Genomic DNA, 15,638 nt, shown 5'->3' on the forward strand with positions numbered 1-15,638 from the left:
ACCTGCCGCGGGCCGGCCCCGGCGCGGGGGGGCGGCGGCGCCCGTGCCCGGCGTGTGCCAGGAGCCCGCCGGTGCCGCAGGAGGAGCAGGAAGCGCCCGGGCGAATCCAGCCGCGCTATCACATGACTCAGCAGCCGCTGCCGCCGGGCTGAGTTCACCCAGCGCCGCGCCGGGAGGGGGAAACCTGCAATGAGGCCTCGGTCCCGCGGCTGCCCCTGAGCCCGCCGTCCTCTCGCCCGGCCCCGCGCCCCCACTGCGGGAGCGCGGCGGGGCCGCCGGGGCCGCCGGAGCCGCCTCCGCAGCGCTGCCCGCCGCCGCGCCCCGCTCCCCGCCCTGCGCGGCGGCCCCGGCGCTGCCGCCGCCGGCGGGGGTACTATGCTCACACGGGTGAAGTCCGCCGTGGCCAATTTCATGGGCGGCATCATGGCTGGCAGCGCGGGCGCCGACCACGGCAGCGGCGCGGACTTGCCCCTCCGTTTCCCCTACGGGAGACCTGAGTTCCTGGGACTGTCCCCGGACGAGGTGGAGTGCTCCGCGGACCACATCGCCCGCCCCATCCTCATCCTCAGCAAGGACACCCGGCGCCTGCCCTGGACCACGGGCTACGCGGAGTGAGTACGCGGCGGCGAGCAGGTGGAGCGCGGCCGGGCCGCTGCCCGCGCTGCCGGGCGCACCGGCGGCCAAAGGCGGCGATGCCGAGGGAGCCCCGGCGCTGCCGGAGGCGGGGGAGCGCAGCCCCGGGCCTGCGCGGCGGGAGCGGCGGGGGAAGGTGCCGGGGGAGGGGAGCGGCATCCCCGGCGCCCTGTGTCCGGCCCTGGCCGCGGCTCTGCACCTGGGTGGTTCCTTCCCGGGAGCCCGAGGATGCAGATCAGCTGCCCTTGAATGTCCCCGCGGGAGTGGCCGCTACCCGGGTCGGCAGAGGATGCCCAGGGGCAGCACCGGGCTGCCCTACCCGCAGTGACGGCCCTGGGGGCGCAGGGGCCGAGGATGGGACACCCGCGGGTACTGAACAGCCGTCTCGGTCCTTGACCCTGGAATAAAAAGGGCTTTTGGTAGGAAACCCTGTTTGGTTTGTGCGTGTGTAAATATTTCTCGCTGCCCAGGAATGGTGAAATGTGTGGGGTTTGGAGCACCTTCCTGTGGCCCTGACAGCCGTTGTGCTCTTTGCTGGGGACTGGCTACATATGTCTAAAATGCTTTTCAGTCTGGGGAGATGCTTGAGGACCACAGGCTCCAAACTGAAAGAAAAAAAAAATAATCCATTGGCTAGCCCCCAAACTGGGCTTTCCAAATGGTTTGTTGCCCTGACTCACTCATATAATGGTATTTACTTTAGAGGGTGTCTGATCAGGACCTGGTTGTAGCCTTGCCAGCCAGGCGAAAGGCAGCGTTCCTTTGCAAAGGCAGTGGGAGTAGCTGCAGAGGCAAGGCATGTCCTTGCACTTGATGCCTTTATCGGTAGGCACATTGTTTTCCTTAAGGATTCTGGATGCAGGATTCAGTATTTGGTTTATTTCTGTTACTGCTTCTAAGTCTTGAGCATGTCTGGCCATCCGTTGTTGCTACCAACTCAGAGATTACTAAAGTTACTAAGTTAGCCCTTTCAGACCACAAGTGTTCTGCATAGTTTCTTTAGACATATATGAATTCCCCTAAAAGCTGTTGCAAAAATTTCAGTGAAGGCTTCACATTGTTAATGAGCAATCACTAGCTTTATTTAAAAGGTTGTTACATTATTGGGGATGCTGAAATGGGAGATTTAAAGAGAGAGTTTAATGAAAAATTTAAAGAATTTTAAATTGGATTGTTCTCCTCAGATTAATAAAGAATTGAATTATTGAGCAAATTCCCCAAGAACTGTAAGTTTAAATATTTAAAAGAAAGCTCTAATTGTTCTGCCACTATAATAGTCCCTTTAAAAGCCCTTCTTTACCAAAATAAGTACATGCTGCTATTTTCAGCTTTGGTCAAGTTCTGTGGCTTTCAGCAAGTAACAGGAATTGCAGGTTGGTGACAAAGTGGAAGGGAGGTTCTCTGGCTCCCAGGTATGTGCATCCCATGACCTTCACCTGAGGCTGCTGGAGCAGAAAAATGTGGCTGCTGGAAAGCCAAGGTTTCATTGACCCTGTTGATGAAACCTGAGGTGAGAGAATCTTTGGAGATAAAGTAAATGGCTCTGGTAGTCATGAAAGCAGAACATATCATGATTGTTTTCATATACTTGTTACTCTTCCCTCTTGAGCTTTGAGCAGCTTGGTTAATTGGGAGACGTAAAAAAGTCACTAGCTTTTTCAGTTCCTGTTGTTATCTGTGTGAAAATAAGTTGCCTTTTTGCTTTGTCTCTGGTGGCTTTTTTGTTGTTGTGGGGTTTTTGTTTGTTTTTGTTTGGTTGGTTTCAGTTTTTTGTCTCATCCCCTTCCCTTGCAGTTACTGGCTCTGGTGCTGGTGGAACAGACCTGAGGGGAAGGTGGTACTTGTTAGAGAGAACTAGTGAGTGAGTTACTACCCCCTTCCCAGAAGTATCTATATCATGTTCCAAAACTGGGGTTCATTGTAACCTGAAGATCTCAAATGCTTGCTGTGGAGAAGCTGAGAGGAAAGCACTGCCACCAAAATTGCATTGATTTCCAAAGGCAAAGCATTGAAGAATAAGGAAAAATAAGAAAATATGGACAAACTCAGATTTTGCAAAATACGAACTTTTTTTTTGTTTTACTCATACTGAGCTATTACCAGGCTTTCTGAAAATAATTGTAAGACTTGCTGGGAGATATGTGTTGAAGCTATGTTTTTCTTTTGAAACCTGTTTGAGTTACATAAGAAAAGAAATGGAAAAAGCACCAGGAAGATGAAATTACTATTATACATATTCTGCAATTTAGTGGCTTGGGGAAAGCAGGGAATAAAGCACTTTGATGCTATTATTTAGCATTTTGTTAGTGTCTATATTAAGGAAACTATCAGAACAATACTTGCCTTTTGTTACAATACAAGTGAGCACTTACAAGAATGTTAGGAGGAAGTTTGGTGTCCTCACGAGCAGCTTGTGATGTAACACAAAGGTCATCTATTAAACTCACATCTTGCTAGTTTGCTTTGGTGTGAGGCATGAGAAAAGACTTGCCTTACCTGCAGTGTGCCGAGGTGCAGCTTGCCTGACCTACTGCCTTTTCTGTGTTTTCATGTTTTAGCAAATCAGCAAAAGTGATTGCAGTGTTTTTGTTGGTTGGGATGCCTGTGCACACAGGGATTTTTACTTCCTGAAGCTAATGAGAGGTTTGTAGACTTAGAAGGTGGGGACTGGCCCAGAAGGTGTAAGGAGAGTGTGTGCCACCTGTATCTGTGTGTACTCTATCTGCCCTGGTGTTGTGAGCCGTTGCACAGCAGGGTTTGAGTCAGTGGATTTATGTTCCGCGCCCAGCAGCAGCATCTGTCTCACTATCTTTAGGAAGAAATCCTGGCTCTGAGGATAGGTCACCTGGAGGCTGAGTTTCAGGGAAGCATTTGTAATGTTCATGTTCTTTAGTTGTTAAACATGTCAGTTTACAGATGATACTGGAGTTCATTGATGTCGTCATGTTGGTGTTTCATCCAAGCTGGAGAAGGCATTTTGGGGTTAGACCTGGTTCCCATGCCAGACTGAAGCAATTTCTATCTACAAAATATGCATTTTTTAGGGGATTCCTCTTGTTTCTTTGATTCCTGAGGATTATTATTTCTTATTAAACGACGTATTGACAAAGTAGCTCACCCTGTTGACTATTTCTTTTCCCTAGAATCTGTTTGGTATGGGCCTATTGATCTGACTTATTGCCCTGGAACAAGTGTTTCTCCTTCACTCCACTTTCTTCCTCCTCTTGTACTGAACATTTTTTGTAATCAGTATTTTGCAACATTATTCATTCATGTTATATATTTTAACTTATTTTTAAAATTACCTGCTTAGCTCTGTGATATTATGTAGTGAAATGTAAATTAGCCTTTATTTTTTATTATTAACTTTCCCTCTTTTAATGGAGTGATCATTACGGAAAACATGTAGGCAGGCAAATGAAGTCTTCAGAAACATACTTGGTACTGGGATAAAATATTGTTGCTTCCTGACATTTTAGTGGGAATCCCATAGGGACTCAGCTCTCCTTAGTCAGTGAGCAGCCTAAAGGTTATCTTCTGAAATGATTGTCCTGCTGTCTCTTCCTTGCATGGGAGCCCTGAGACCTTGAATTTCATTTCACCTCATAAAGGATGGCAAAAGGCCATGTTTCAAAGATATATATGTTCTTATACCACAGACACTTGTCTAATGTTCATCAAGCTCCATAGAATCAAAATTAAAATTGTATCCCACATCCAGTAAGCCTTTTAATTGTCTTTAAAGGTACTGTTTTATTTAGAAATAAATTTTTCATTTTTAATCAAGGGCACCCTTAACTTAGTTTTCTGCATGTGGTCAGATGGCATGCATCAGGAATGACCCTGGGACAGGGTAGTCTGTTAACAAACGTTCTTTTAAGTCTGCCTTTAATCCAGAGGAGTAAGGAGATTTGCTGCTCTGAAAAGTTAAGTGATTTATTTGAATAAGGGAGGGTGGGAGGGATCCTGCCTCACACTTTATTTACTCGTCTCTCCCTCTCCTCTGCAAGCACTCCCGAGGCCACCGGGATCTCCTCTAGAGCTTTCGCTGCCCGAGCCATGAGCTGTTCCTTGAGTTTCTGCTTGGATTGCCCTGTTACTGGCAGGGAAGTTTCTGGTTTGGTCCCTTCCTGTGCTGTTCTCAGTGTGTTCCCTGCAGCTCTGCTGATAAGCAGCCCCAGCGTTCAGCTCTGAAAGTAACTGGCAAAGTAAAGGCAGGAGCAGGGAGTATGAAACGTGAAATGACCCAGATGATATTCACTGCATCTAAACTCTCCCCAGAACGTTATTTTTCACCTTTTCCTCTTTGCTTTATCTTCCTCTGTGAAGGCAGAGGATGAACAGGGTAGAGCAGAGCCTACCTCTCCTAGCTGAATTCCCTTGACTACATATGGCATGATAAAATAAATGCTAAATTTGCAAATGACAAAGAACTAGCCTGCTGCTCATGCTGGTGGAGTTGCAGAGAAACTGCAACTGAGTAGCATTTTGTGGTAGATAAACAAGCTTAGTAATTTTCCATCCCTTTTGAATGTTTATTCCTGTAGTTCAGAATCCAGAACTATCATTGCTTTTCTAAACTGTATGAATCCTGGGGATGGGACCATAGCTGGTTGCTTTTGTGTCACGTGTTCCTCTCTTTTCTCTTGTCTTTCTGCCATCTCTTTGGAGAACTTCAAAAGGTACTATCAAATACACTTAAGGGACGGGGGAAAATATTTGATTGTACGTTGTCTGTGTCCTCATGCAAGAGACAATTTTGCCTGCCTTTATAATTTATGTTTTGAAAAATTCTAAATGACACTTCAGACACCTTTCAGTTCTGAGTTATAATAGGTTTCCAGAAACTTGACTTCACTGGTATGTGTGTTTCTTGGCTTAAAAAGTCAGTTCATTATCCCTGCAGTGCCTTTTGTTTGAGGAGACAAAGTCCAGGCTGTTTTTCCATAATGTTACATTTCAGTGATACTGTGATTTCTCTGCTCTGTGGGTCTGCAGTAGAAATTACATTTCCTCTTGGTCTTGGTGGCTACTGACCCATAATGAATGCAGAGTTGCAGGTGAAGTGTGATGACTGTGTCCTTCCAGCACTATTACAGTGGCAAGTTGTTATAGTTCAAAATGAAGAGGGGGAGCAGTTTATGGATTTTTTTTTTCTCAAACTGCTGGATTTTTTGTAAGGCTGATAATACTGCATCATGTTTTCTCATGCTCTGTTACTTAGTTTGTAGCAATTAATGTGAGAATTAACCGGAGATCTTTGTTAAAATGCTTTCCAGCATTTCTCAGGGATCATAAACACTTTGAGTTAAGATAACACAGAAATATTCATCTACCTTTCATGTTCTGTCTAGACCAAACTATTTATTAAAATGCTAAGCATTTTAATAATGTTATGAAGCAGGTGAAACCTTAACACAACTGTGAGCTGAGGCAAGGCAAAACAGAGACAATGCTTGTCCTGAGTTGAATATTTTGATGTTGGAGGATAGCATAGGGCTTGCAACTACTGATTGCTTATTCTAATCCCCATTGCATCTTATTAATGGAAGATAACAACAGCACAGTCCTGCTCCTGTGAATTGGAAGTGGTAGTCTTTCTAAGCCTCACCTGGGAGCATGACTCATACCCCATCTGTAAACACATTTCTTTGTGTGTTCTGTTTGGTACAAATTTCAGGAGGATGAGACTCATGGGGAAAGGAATACTTTTTTTATCTTGTTCTGTTTGGTTGTCAGGTTATGTACACAGAAATAATGAATTACTTTCCTTTTTAAACTTTTTAAAAAACTGTTTGCAATTCTCTTTGTCTAGATGAAAATATTTTCTTTTATTCTTTTTGTAGTTCAGAGCCTTAGACTGAGTAGGATCTGATGAATGCACTAAAAGCTCAAGTCCCATACATGTAGCTAGAGACAACTGAACAGTTTTTCTCTGTAGGAATTATTCTTCTATGCATATTGTAATGTTAACTTTAAAGCATATTGCCTGGCTCTTGTTTAAGCCTGGGTTCATATAAAACTGCCTACAGAAACCTCATGATAATTTTAAGAGCTTCAGAAGTCCCTTTCCTTGTTTAAGACTGTATGCTATAGCATCTAATATTTATGTAATGCCTCTAATCTGCCAAGGGCATTGCAAGTAATAATTTCAGAATAACCTTGGAGAAGAATGTACATTTGTAAATGTATTGGTTCTTCCAAGTGAAAAAAACGCAGCCGTGAGAATAAGTTTTTGCAAGAGATCTGACACGAATGTGGAGAATGACTCTCAAGTTTTAGGTTCTATGTTTTGATGACACAGTTATTTTTCCTGCTGTTGTGTACTTGGCTTTTTCCTATGCGGCTTCTGATTTCTTAGAACTTGCACAGGGGTAAAAGGAGAAAAATAGAGCATAAAAAAGGTAAATCGTGCTCAGGTATTTTGTGCAACTATCTGAGTTGCACAAATGTGATTCCTAATGGGACAAGTATGAAATTCATCCCTTGAAGCTGTCTCATATTGCTAGTCCCTCAGAGGCTTAAGACTAGTGTTGTCTCAGATGTTTCTGAAAGTCTTGCTTGAGCATGGTCCCAGCTTCTGTCACCAGAGCACAACTGTGTCCCCCAGGCAGCCCTGCTTTGGACCTCCTGCCTTGGCACAGGTGGCACTCAGCAGATGGGAGCTGCAGACTCTCCAGCTTGTTCATTTGTCTGTGCTGCAGCTGCATCACCTGGGATAGGTGTAAGTGGGAGTGGCTTGGCACAGTTATGAGCAGGCATAAAGTAACCTGACAGGGCTGTGCCCCTCAAGGTGAACTGCTTGGAGCCTGTGGATGTGATCAAATGAAACATGCTCAGCTTGACCTTGAAAGGAGGCAGTGCTGCAAAGCACAGGTCATTCCTCTGATGGGATCTGGGTGCCACTTGAGAAAGAAATATGGTTTGTGGGTTTAAGGATGGGTTAAGTCAGCTTTGTGAGCTGAATCCCAAATAAGATTTGGAGTGGGGGAGTGCTGTTAATGAGTGCAGAGAGATAATTCAGGCAGAGCAGACATAGCTGCTTTGCTGTGGCATGAGGCTGGAGTCGGTGCTATATCTGTGATGGAGCAGCAAGGAAGATAGAGGCTGCTGAACCACATCTAACCTGCATCTTTAACCACTTCCCCTTGGATTTCTTTTCTGTTCTGATTGAACTGTAAAAGGCAAGAGGTCCTATTGGACAGCAGCACCTTTGTATTAATTGTGCCTTTTGTTGTCTCTAATGATTTTTTCTTCCTTCCTGTTAAACAGAAAGAGAAAGGTGACTTCTAAGAATTGGTTCCCACTTGGCCAGTCACATTTACTTGGTAGGGTATGTTTGGGATGTCCAGGTATAATACACACATTATCCAGAGTGGTTTCCTGATCAGAGGTCAGGTGGAGTAGGTCACAGTTTCAAGTGCTTGGGGCACTAAACAGGGAGCAGAGCTGGTGAGAGAGGTCCCAGCTTGTGCTGGGCTGCTCTGCCCCTCAAATCCAACTGACACAGGGTGGAAGATTTATGGAATGGTAATTAGAGGGTCCAGCAAGTAGGAGATGGCCAGCAGGTCCATTGAAGCCTTTTGGCTTCTTCACCACTATCTCCCTCATCCAGCAGCACACTTGCTGTTTAGTAGGTGCTGCCAGCTGTACTTGGGGTCATAAGTGCCATGGTTGCTAAGTGGTTGATGCTGCATGAGCTTCAGTAAGTGAAGCTCATAAAATGGCTGCAGGCAGGAGTGATTCCCCCTCCCAATACTGTGTGTAAGGCAAGTGTTTGTCTGAAGAGTTTAACATTCTCCAAATAAACACAGCACACAGTGTTTTGTCGAGGGAAGCAGTGCTAGCATAAAGCCAGCCAAAGAGATGTCTGTGGTTCTTGATCACAGCATGGTTTAATTGCTGGAGTCTGAGTGGGGGAAGGACAAAAATAACACCATGCTGAGGCAGTCAACATTAGCAAGTGCAGTAGATAGTGCAGGAGGGTATGTGGTCAGTGCATAAATGGGGAATGCCAAAATATGGACCCTGTACATAACTTAGCAATCACACTGATTTAAGAACGAAACTCAAATTAGAAGAGGTTTTAGGGGGCTGAGGCCAGCAGGCAACTTTCTGGCATGAAGTAGGGTGGCAAATTTGGAGCTTTGCTCATTGTTTGGGATCTGTATTCAACACAGTGAGGCTTAAGGGGGAGAGAATCTGCTGAGGGAGTCTCAAGCTGCTTGAGGTAGAGAGGTGTGGGCAGTGCTATGTCCACAGAGAACCTCTGGCTTGATAGGACTGAAAATCTTGTGTGGCCCAAATGGGGACCTCAATGCACCATCTCCAAGACAAGCAGGAGTTGAATGGATCTGGTCCCCCAATATCATGTCAGCCTTTCCCTCTGTCTGTCCATCGCTCTCATTTGTCATAATGCCAGCTTGTTTTCACCTCTGTGAGCAATGTCAGACCCTGTAGGCTCTGCGCTTCCCCTCTTATTGAGGGCAGGTCTGAGGTCCAGGTGGTGACTGTGGCTTAAAGGTGGATTTCTAACATCTTTTTATCCCCCTCCCTATTTCTTCTTTCTCAAGTGCCGCCCTAAAGTGTAGTTGATCTTGACCGTTTTGATACTGTTCAGGTTCTTTTGCAGGCAACAATAAGGACACTGAAACTGTGACGTGAGACAGCCAGCTTTTGCCTGATTTCAGGGAGAAAGGGTAAGGGGAGGGAAGGGTAGAAGACCATGTGCTTTCCATGGTAGTATTCTGCTACAATAAGGGGACAAATACACTGAGCTTTGATTGCATCTGATGTCCTGTATACCCGTGCTCCAGAAATCCTGCAGCAAAATGTCCTTGGGACTGGCATTACAGGTCAGTGAGATTGTCCCTTTATAGGCATAGCTCTGTTTCCAAAGTCTTTGCAGTTAATTTCTTCTTCTGTTTTATCTTCTGGTCCTTATCTAAGTGCCTTTTGTGCTGTCCTGTCTATCTACTCCATTGCATAAAGGTACAGACAAGAGGTGAGTTCTTTGCTCTTCTCTGCTCCCCACTGAGAGCCCTTCTGGATTTCCCTGATTTGTTTCTCTGTCCTTTGTGTCCTGTTATGATAATTTCTGCTTTCCAAACTCCCTGCAAGGAGCAAAAAAGATCCATCTCCAGCCAAGTTCTGCAGCAGATCACTTTTTTCCTGCCAACATTGATTCATTTAGGCCAAGTATGATTTTTCTATCTTTAGATATGTGTTAGAGACCTCCTCGGAAACAGATGATGCGTAGTGCATGTTTGTAATGCTGTAAAATACCTGTCAGTCATAACTAACAATCTGGTCCTTGGTGGAGTTTAACATTAGAGGTGGGACTGAGGACACATCTCCAGCTCTTATAACTTGAGCAGTGCTCCATTTTGTGCAGATGTCTTGTGAAGACAGAAAATAAGTTACCTTGCTGTTCATCAGAGATCCCTGTATTTTCCAGATGTGACAGGTCACCATGTGAGCTCATGGATTTTGTTAGGTTTTGAAACAGTTTGAGTGAAAGGTGGGTTTGGGGAATATTTCCCCTTCCCAACTTCCAGCTAAGTGCCACTAATATGAAAAAAAAAATATTCTTTTCTTTTCCCCTTCTCTCTTGAGGGAAGTTGTTATTTTATTGTTGGTTGTGGACTTTTTTCTTTTTCATTCATTATCTCTGCTCCCTGTTGGGGGAGGAGAGGGCAAGAAGCTGTGAAACTTAATAATGGGCAGCAACCTTTTTCTTTCTGATTGGGAAGAGCACTCCTTAAATTGATTCAGGCCCAGCCTTGGTACATGAGAGCAGGGTCCTCTTCAGCAGGTTTGGTGTTGCCCTGGATGATCAGTTTCCAAGGCCAGGACCCCCGTGTTGCACTCCTGTCCCTGCCCTGCTGGCCAGGCTCATGGAGCAGCTGGGCAGCTCTGCTCCTGCTCTGGAGGGCAAAGGGTTGCACCTCCCCTGGCTCCAGTGGCCGTGGGGAGAGGGGGCTTGGTGCCTTTTCCTCTGCCCCATTGCATCCCTCCCACTGTTAACTCCATGGCTCCCAGTCTGTGCAGGTGCCTTGGCAGGCTGAGTGAGGGTCTTGGGTTTTTAATTTGCTCAGCAGTAGGTGATGCTTTACTGTGCAGTAAAGCTAGAGTCCTTAAATTGCTGCTTGTCTGTTTTGAAACCTCATTTTAAAGAACATGCTTTTTCTTCTGAATTGGTATTAAAAATCTTTGTTTCATGAATGAATGCTAAAGTTTGGAATTGAAACTAGATTTATCTGAACTAGTTTTTGTTTTTCTTTGCTGACCTTATTTGTAGGTGTCCTTGACTCAGAAAGATAAAATCCTTGAAGATAAATGGGGGAAAAAAAGACCTTCTAATTTCCTAAGTTCAAACTTGCAACGTTTATCCTTTAGAAAGTTTAAAAGTTGTGCAGTGAAACCTGCATTGTATTTGTGGTGCCATGGAGGGGTTGGAGTATGACATTAGATTTTGGTGTTTGGAAATGAAAAATACTATTCATAAAGCTAGCCTCAGTGGTTATTGCTGCCTATGTCATGACAAAGGTCAAAGTTTTATGTATGTTTGGTTTGATATGAGTGACTTACATTTTGAAGAACATAAATAGAAAATTCTCTACTCTTCTTCATCTTCCCCTTTGAACAAAAAAAATATTGTTTTTCAGCTATTTTCATGAGTAATTTGAAGATTAGAACTTAGCCTTATTTGCTGGAATGGATAAGGCATTAAAATGTACACTGATCTCTTTAAACAGATGTACATCAGCTCAGTCTTGGAGGGCAATCCCCACTCCCTTACCTTGTCACTCCTCTCGTCAATCACATCTCCAAACCTGGGCTTGCAATTAATTTTGTTGTTCTTCTCAATAAACTTTAAGATCAGTGTCTCCACAGCCCTTACCAAGTCTAGATGGCAACTTCTTCCGGCTGTGGTTCCCTCTGGGATGATTCTCAATGTCATTTTAAGGTTGTTCTATCCCTTTCTGGTGGTGCAAAGCTGGGAATTACAGTCTGGTTAGTTCCTTTGGCAACCTCTCCTGAGTAATCCCTGAAAATCCTAGGTCTATGGATGGTAATTCTATTAGCTGTTCAGCAAGCTGAGTCTGGAAGAATGCAGCTGGTGTGTGGGAATGTAGGAAGTTCCCCATCTCTGCCTTTAATCCTGCTTTTAGAGGGGAAAAAAGTTGCGGGCTAATGTGATTAGCTGTAATTCCATTCTTTCTTGGTTTTAGAGAAGTGTCTGATTCCTGAATCACAAGCTAGTTCTGTGAAGTGCCTTCATAGAGGGGAGAAGGAACTATTTTGGTAGCTCAGCTCATCTATCTTTGAAAAAGCATGGGAATCAAGAGAAGAAGAAATTCTCATAGCCAGCAGTTAGTTTCTAGTTCTTGCTGCACAGCATAATTTAGAAATCTGGAACTAAGAGCATGTAAATGGAAACAGAGAAAGAGCATAATCCTTTCAGGTGTGTGTGTATAAACATGGGCATGGAACAACTTAGCACACACTGCCCATGGTTCTTTGGGGCTTTGCAGCCCAGGGGTTTGTGTTATCAGCTGATATGTGACAGCTGCTGGCAGTGTGGCTGGTTTAACACAGCCCATTGATAGGCCTGTCTCTATAAAAGCTGCAGCTTCTACCTGGAGGGAATGATCTGGAGATCAATTTTCTCCCTTGAGGCACATCTTTTAGTGCTAAGGGAGCAAGAGGATGGACTTCTGTGGGAGTGCCATGTGAACTGCTGGAAACGATGTTGGGTGCTGGAGAGGGGCAGGGGCAGAACCCCCAGGAGGAGAGGAGCACTGTGCTGCAGCCTGGGCATGGGCAGCACACAGCTCTGGGGACAGAGAGCAGCATCCTCTCGTGTGAAAGGCAAAAGGCAACATGAGCAGATTAGTTGTCTCAAAGGTTCCATGCTCCCTATGGCCATCGTTTGGGGAGAAGGAAGTGTCACCCTCACCAGCTCAGCCTGCTTTCTATTTCCATGGGAAACTAAGGCAGGAAAATACCTTGTGTCTGTCTTGTCTGTTTGTTGGAGAATTTAAAATGTCTGCCTAGTCTTGGGGTCAAATACTGCCTGAACTCTCAGTAGTGAAGAGCTCTGGCAAGGATGAGGTCAAAGGACTTAACTTATTTCTTTTTTTGTTCAAGCGGCAAATTTGAGATTCTTCAGTTTAGAGAAATTGTGTGAATTGAGGCTTTTCCTTGACTTCCTGTCAGGTTCCCCCTCCTCTGGTGTCCTTTCTTGCCAATGTGTCAGCAGTGACGCTGGGCCAGGGAGGTCCTGGTGGCAGCTGCCCACAGAATCCCAGGGAAGAGAGGGAGTGTGCAGGCACTGCTGGGAGGGTGCCTGGCCAAGCTGTAACGCTGCTGCTTGCTTCCATTCCCAAAGGATTATTGCAAGGTGGGAGCAAATTCACTGAGAAGGAGTATTAGTCACTTCTGTCTCCTGTGTTGAGTTGCCTCAAGTGTTGATCCTGCTACAATAGTTCAGATGCCTGGGACAGATGATGCTGTAGCAACAAAATGTTGCAATACTAATCCTATAAATTTATAGGCTCAGTCAGGCTGGTGTTTGAGAGGTTGTTTGGAACTGCCTTGTTTACAAGTAAAAACTCTCACTTTGTTTGAATGTGGTATGAAGCACACTGCCTCTCCTGCACTTACTTACAATCTGGATGGTTTGGTATGTGGTTTAACTGCTGTGCTCTCTCACAACTTTCTCTAAGGCCAGAAAACCTGTTTAAGCTGTCAAATAACTGAGTACCTTCCACCCAACAGCAACAAAAAAAAATCCTCAAAGCTCCTCCCACTATCAAATAAAGGGGGAATTTCTGTTCTTTTCCCTTTGAAAATTGCTTCATATTCCCTGGAGAACACTAAACCACTGGAAGAGTAGATGAATTTCACCTTGGAGAAATGTAGTGGTCTTTGGCAGGGATAATTTGAATTAGTGTTACACAGGTACCTGTTCTGAAGATACAGTTACCCCTCTGGTATAGTTTTGGAAAGCGTGCCTATGATCAAAGTAGGATGTGATAGTGGAAAATGGGTTGCCTCTGGAAACTCAACATTTAAACCACAATAAGACTGTGTTCACTCTTAATTATGGGCAGAGCTAAACAAGTGGGAAACATAGAGGATTTGAAAGAGGGGGAACAAAAATGAAGCCTAAAAAGTCAGGAGAGAGCACGCTGAAGGCAGGCTAAATATTTTTGTGTTGGGAGAGAGGTTTGACAGCAGTAGAAGTCCCTGTGACAGAAAAGGAAAAGCTGTAAACAGCAATAAAGATAATGCTTCCCTGTGTACCTTAGAGTATATAGGCAGAATTCATTGCATGAGGACATACCAGAGCAGTTTGTTAAAGATGTAGTTCAGGGTCTCCTGTTTCAGGAAGTCCCAAGACCCTGGATTTAAAGGTATTTAAAGACAGGTATCTTGAAAACCTAAAATCTTCCCCCACTTCTCTTTTTTCTATGCAATAGAGAACTTTTTCATGTTTGCTGCATGACAGGTGTCTGCTAGGCATTAAGGGCATTGCTCTGCCACGGCTGGGTTCGTTCCTGAATTAATCTCTTACTTCTCCCACTCCCACCTGTGCAATAGAAGGCAGTGCAATTAGTAGGGTACAAACTGAGCTGCTGAGAAAATTTTTCCAGAGTTGCTTATTGTTATTGTTTGGAATGATAATCCAGAGTGTTGGGGCTTTACTCTGGTCAGCAATTAAGCACCAGCAGATGTTCAGTCACTGCCCCACAGTGGGACTGGGAAGAGAATCATAAGGGTAGATATGAGAAAACTCATGGGTTGAGATAAAGACAGTTTAATAGGTAAGGCAAAAGCAAAACAAAGAATCCATTCTCCACTTCCCATAGGCAGGCAGGTGCTCAGCCATCTCCAGGACAGCAGGGCCCTATCACACATAATGGTGACTTGGGAAGACAAATGCCATCACTTCAAATGTCCCTCCCTTCCTTCTTCTTACACCACATTTTATTGCCAGCATGGTGCCATATGGTATGGAATATCCCTTTGATCAGTTGGAGTCAGCTGTCTTGGCTCTGCTCCCTCCCAATTCCTTGTGCACCCCCAACTCATTCACTTGTAGGATGGGGTGAGAAAGCAAAAAGGTTGCCTTGATGTTGTGTAAGCTTACTCTGCCCTAATAAAAGCATCTCTCTATTTCTGACCCTGTTTCCAGCATAGATCCTAAACAGAGCCACACACAAGCTACTATGAAGAAATTTAACTCTGTCCCAGCCAAAACCAAGAGGAAACACCAAAAGGTAGGAGAGGGCCCTTCCCTGGAGACTGCAATAGAAAACAAAAGTGGCAACACAAACTACCAAAAACTTATATGAACTTCCTTAAAAAAAAAAAAAAACAAACAACTCTTTTAATGTTGGGGAGCATTTTCATTTTAGGAATGTGTATTTAAAATTGGAGAAGGCTTTTTTTTTTTTTTTGTTTCAAGATGGATGTGCTTATTTGATGCTATTCCAAAGTAAAAACTTTTCCCCAGAAAAGAATTGAGGAAGGCTACCCTCACCAAGAAGAAAAATAATTACTGCTGGCTATTGGCATCATGTAACATCTTATTCTTTGTCTTTCAGTTCTTGTGTAATATTTTAACTCATATTTCAAAAAAAAAAAAAAAAAAGCAGGAGAAATATATCCAGATCCTCTTTTTCTCCCCCTCTTCTGCTGTGAGAGTAACAGCTCCTCCGGAGCATTGCAGACCTGTGGGGCTCTATGCTGCTTTCCCCGGTGTTGCAAGATTACTTCACAGAAGTCAAGTGAGCATCCTATTACAATAAACAAGCCAGCATCGTGACAGGCAGGTTAGAAGGCACCAAATATCTGTGACTAGTGAATGGATTAGTCATAAAGGATCATTGGACAAATAGCTCAGTCTGGGGCAATGGCAAGGTGGTGTTGACTTTGAAAATAAGAATGGAAACTGAAAACTCTTTCCCTTGTGAGATCTTTAACAAGACTGGGAG

At 44.6% G+C, this 15,638-nt stretch overlaps 1 protein-coding gene across 1 annotated transcript in view; it reads left to right on the plus strand.

The window, feature by feature from the left end:
• The first annotated feature begins 375 nt into the window (after nt 1-375).
• Nucleotides 376-15,638, plus strand: part of PPM1H (protein phosphatase, Mg2+/Mn2+ dependent 1H) — a 129,635-nt gene continuing 114,372 nt past the window's right edge. Inside the window, exon 1 of the mRNA XM_058804808.1 lies at nt 376-611. Coding sequence (XP_058660791.1) covers nt 376-611 — 236 coding nt within the window. The remainder of the gene's footprint in view (nt 612-15,638) is intronic.

The sequence above is a fragment of the Ammospiza caudacuta genome, chromosome 5 (assembly GCF_027887145.1).
Source record: "Ammospiza caudacuta isolate bAmmCau1 chromosome 5, bAmmCau1.pri, whole genome shotgun sequence".
NCBI lineage: Eukaryota > Metazoa > Chordata > Aves > Passeriformes > Passerellidae > Ammospiza > Ammospiza caudacuta.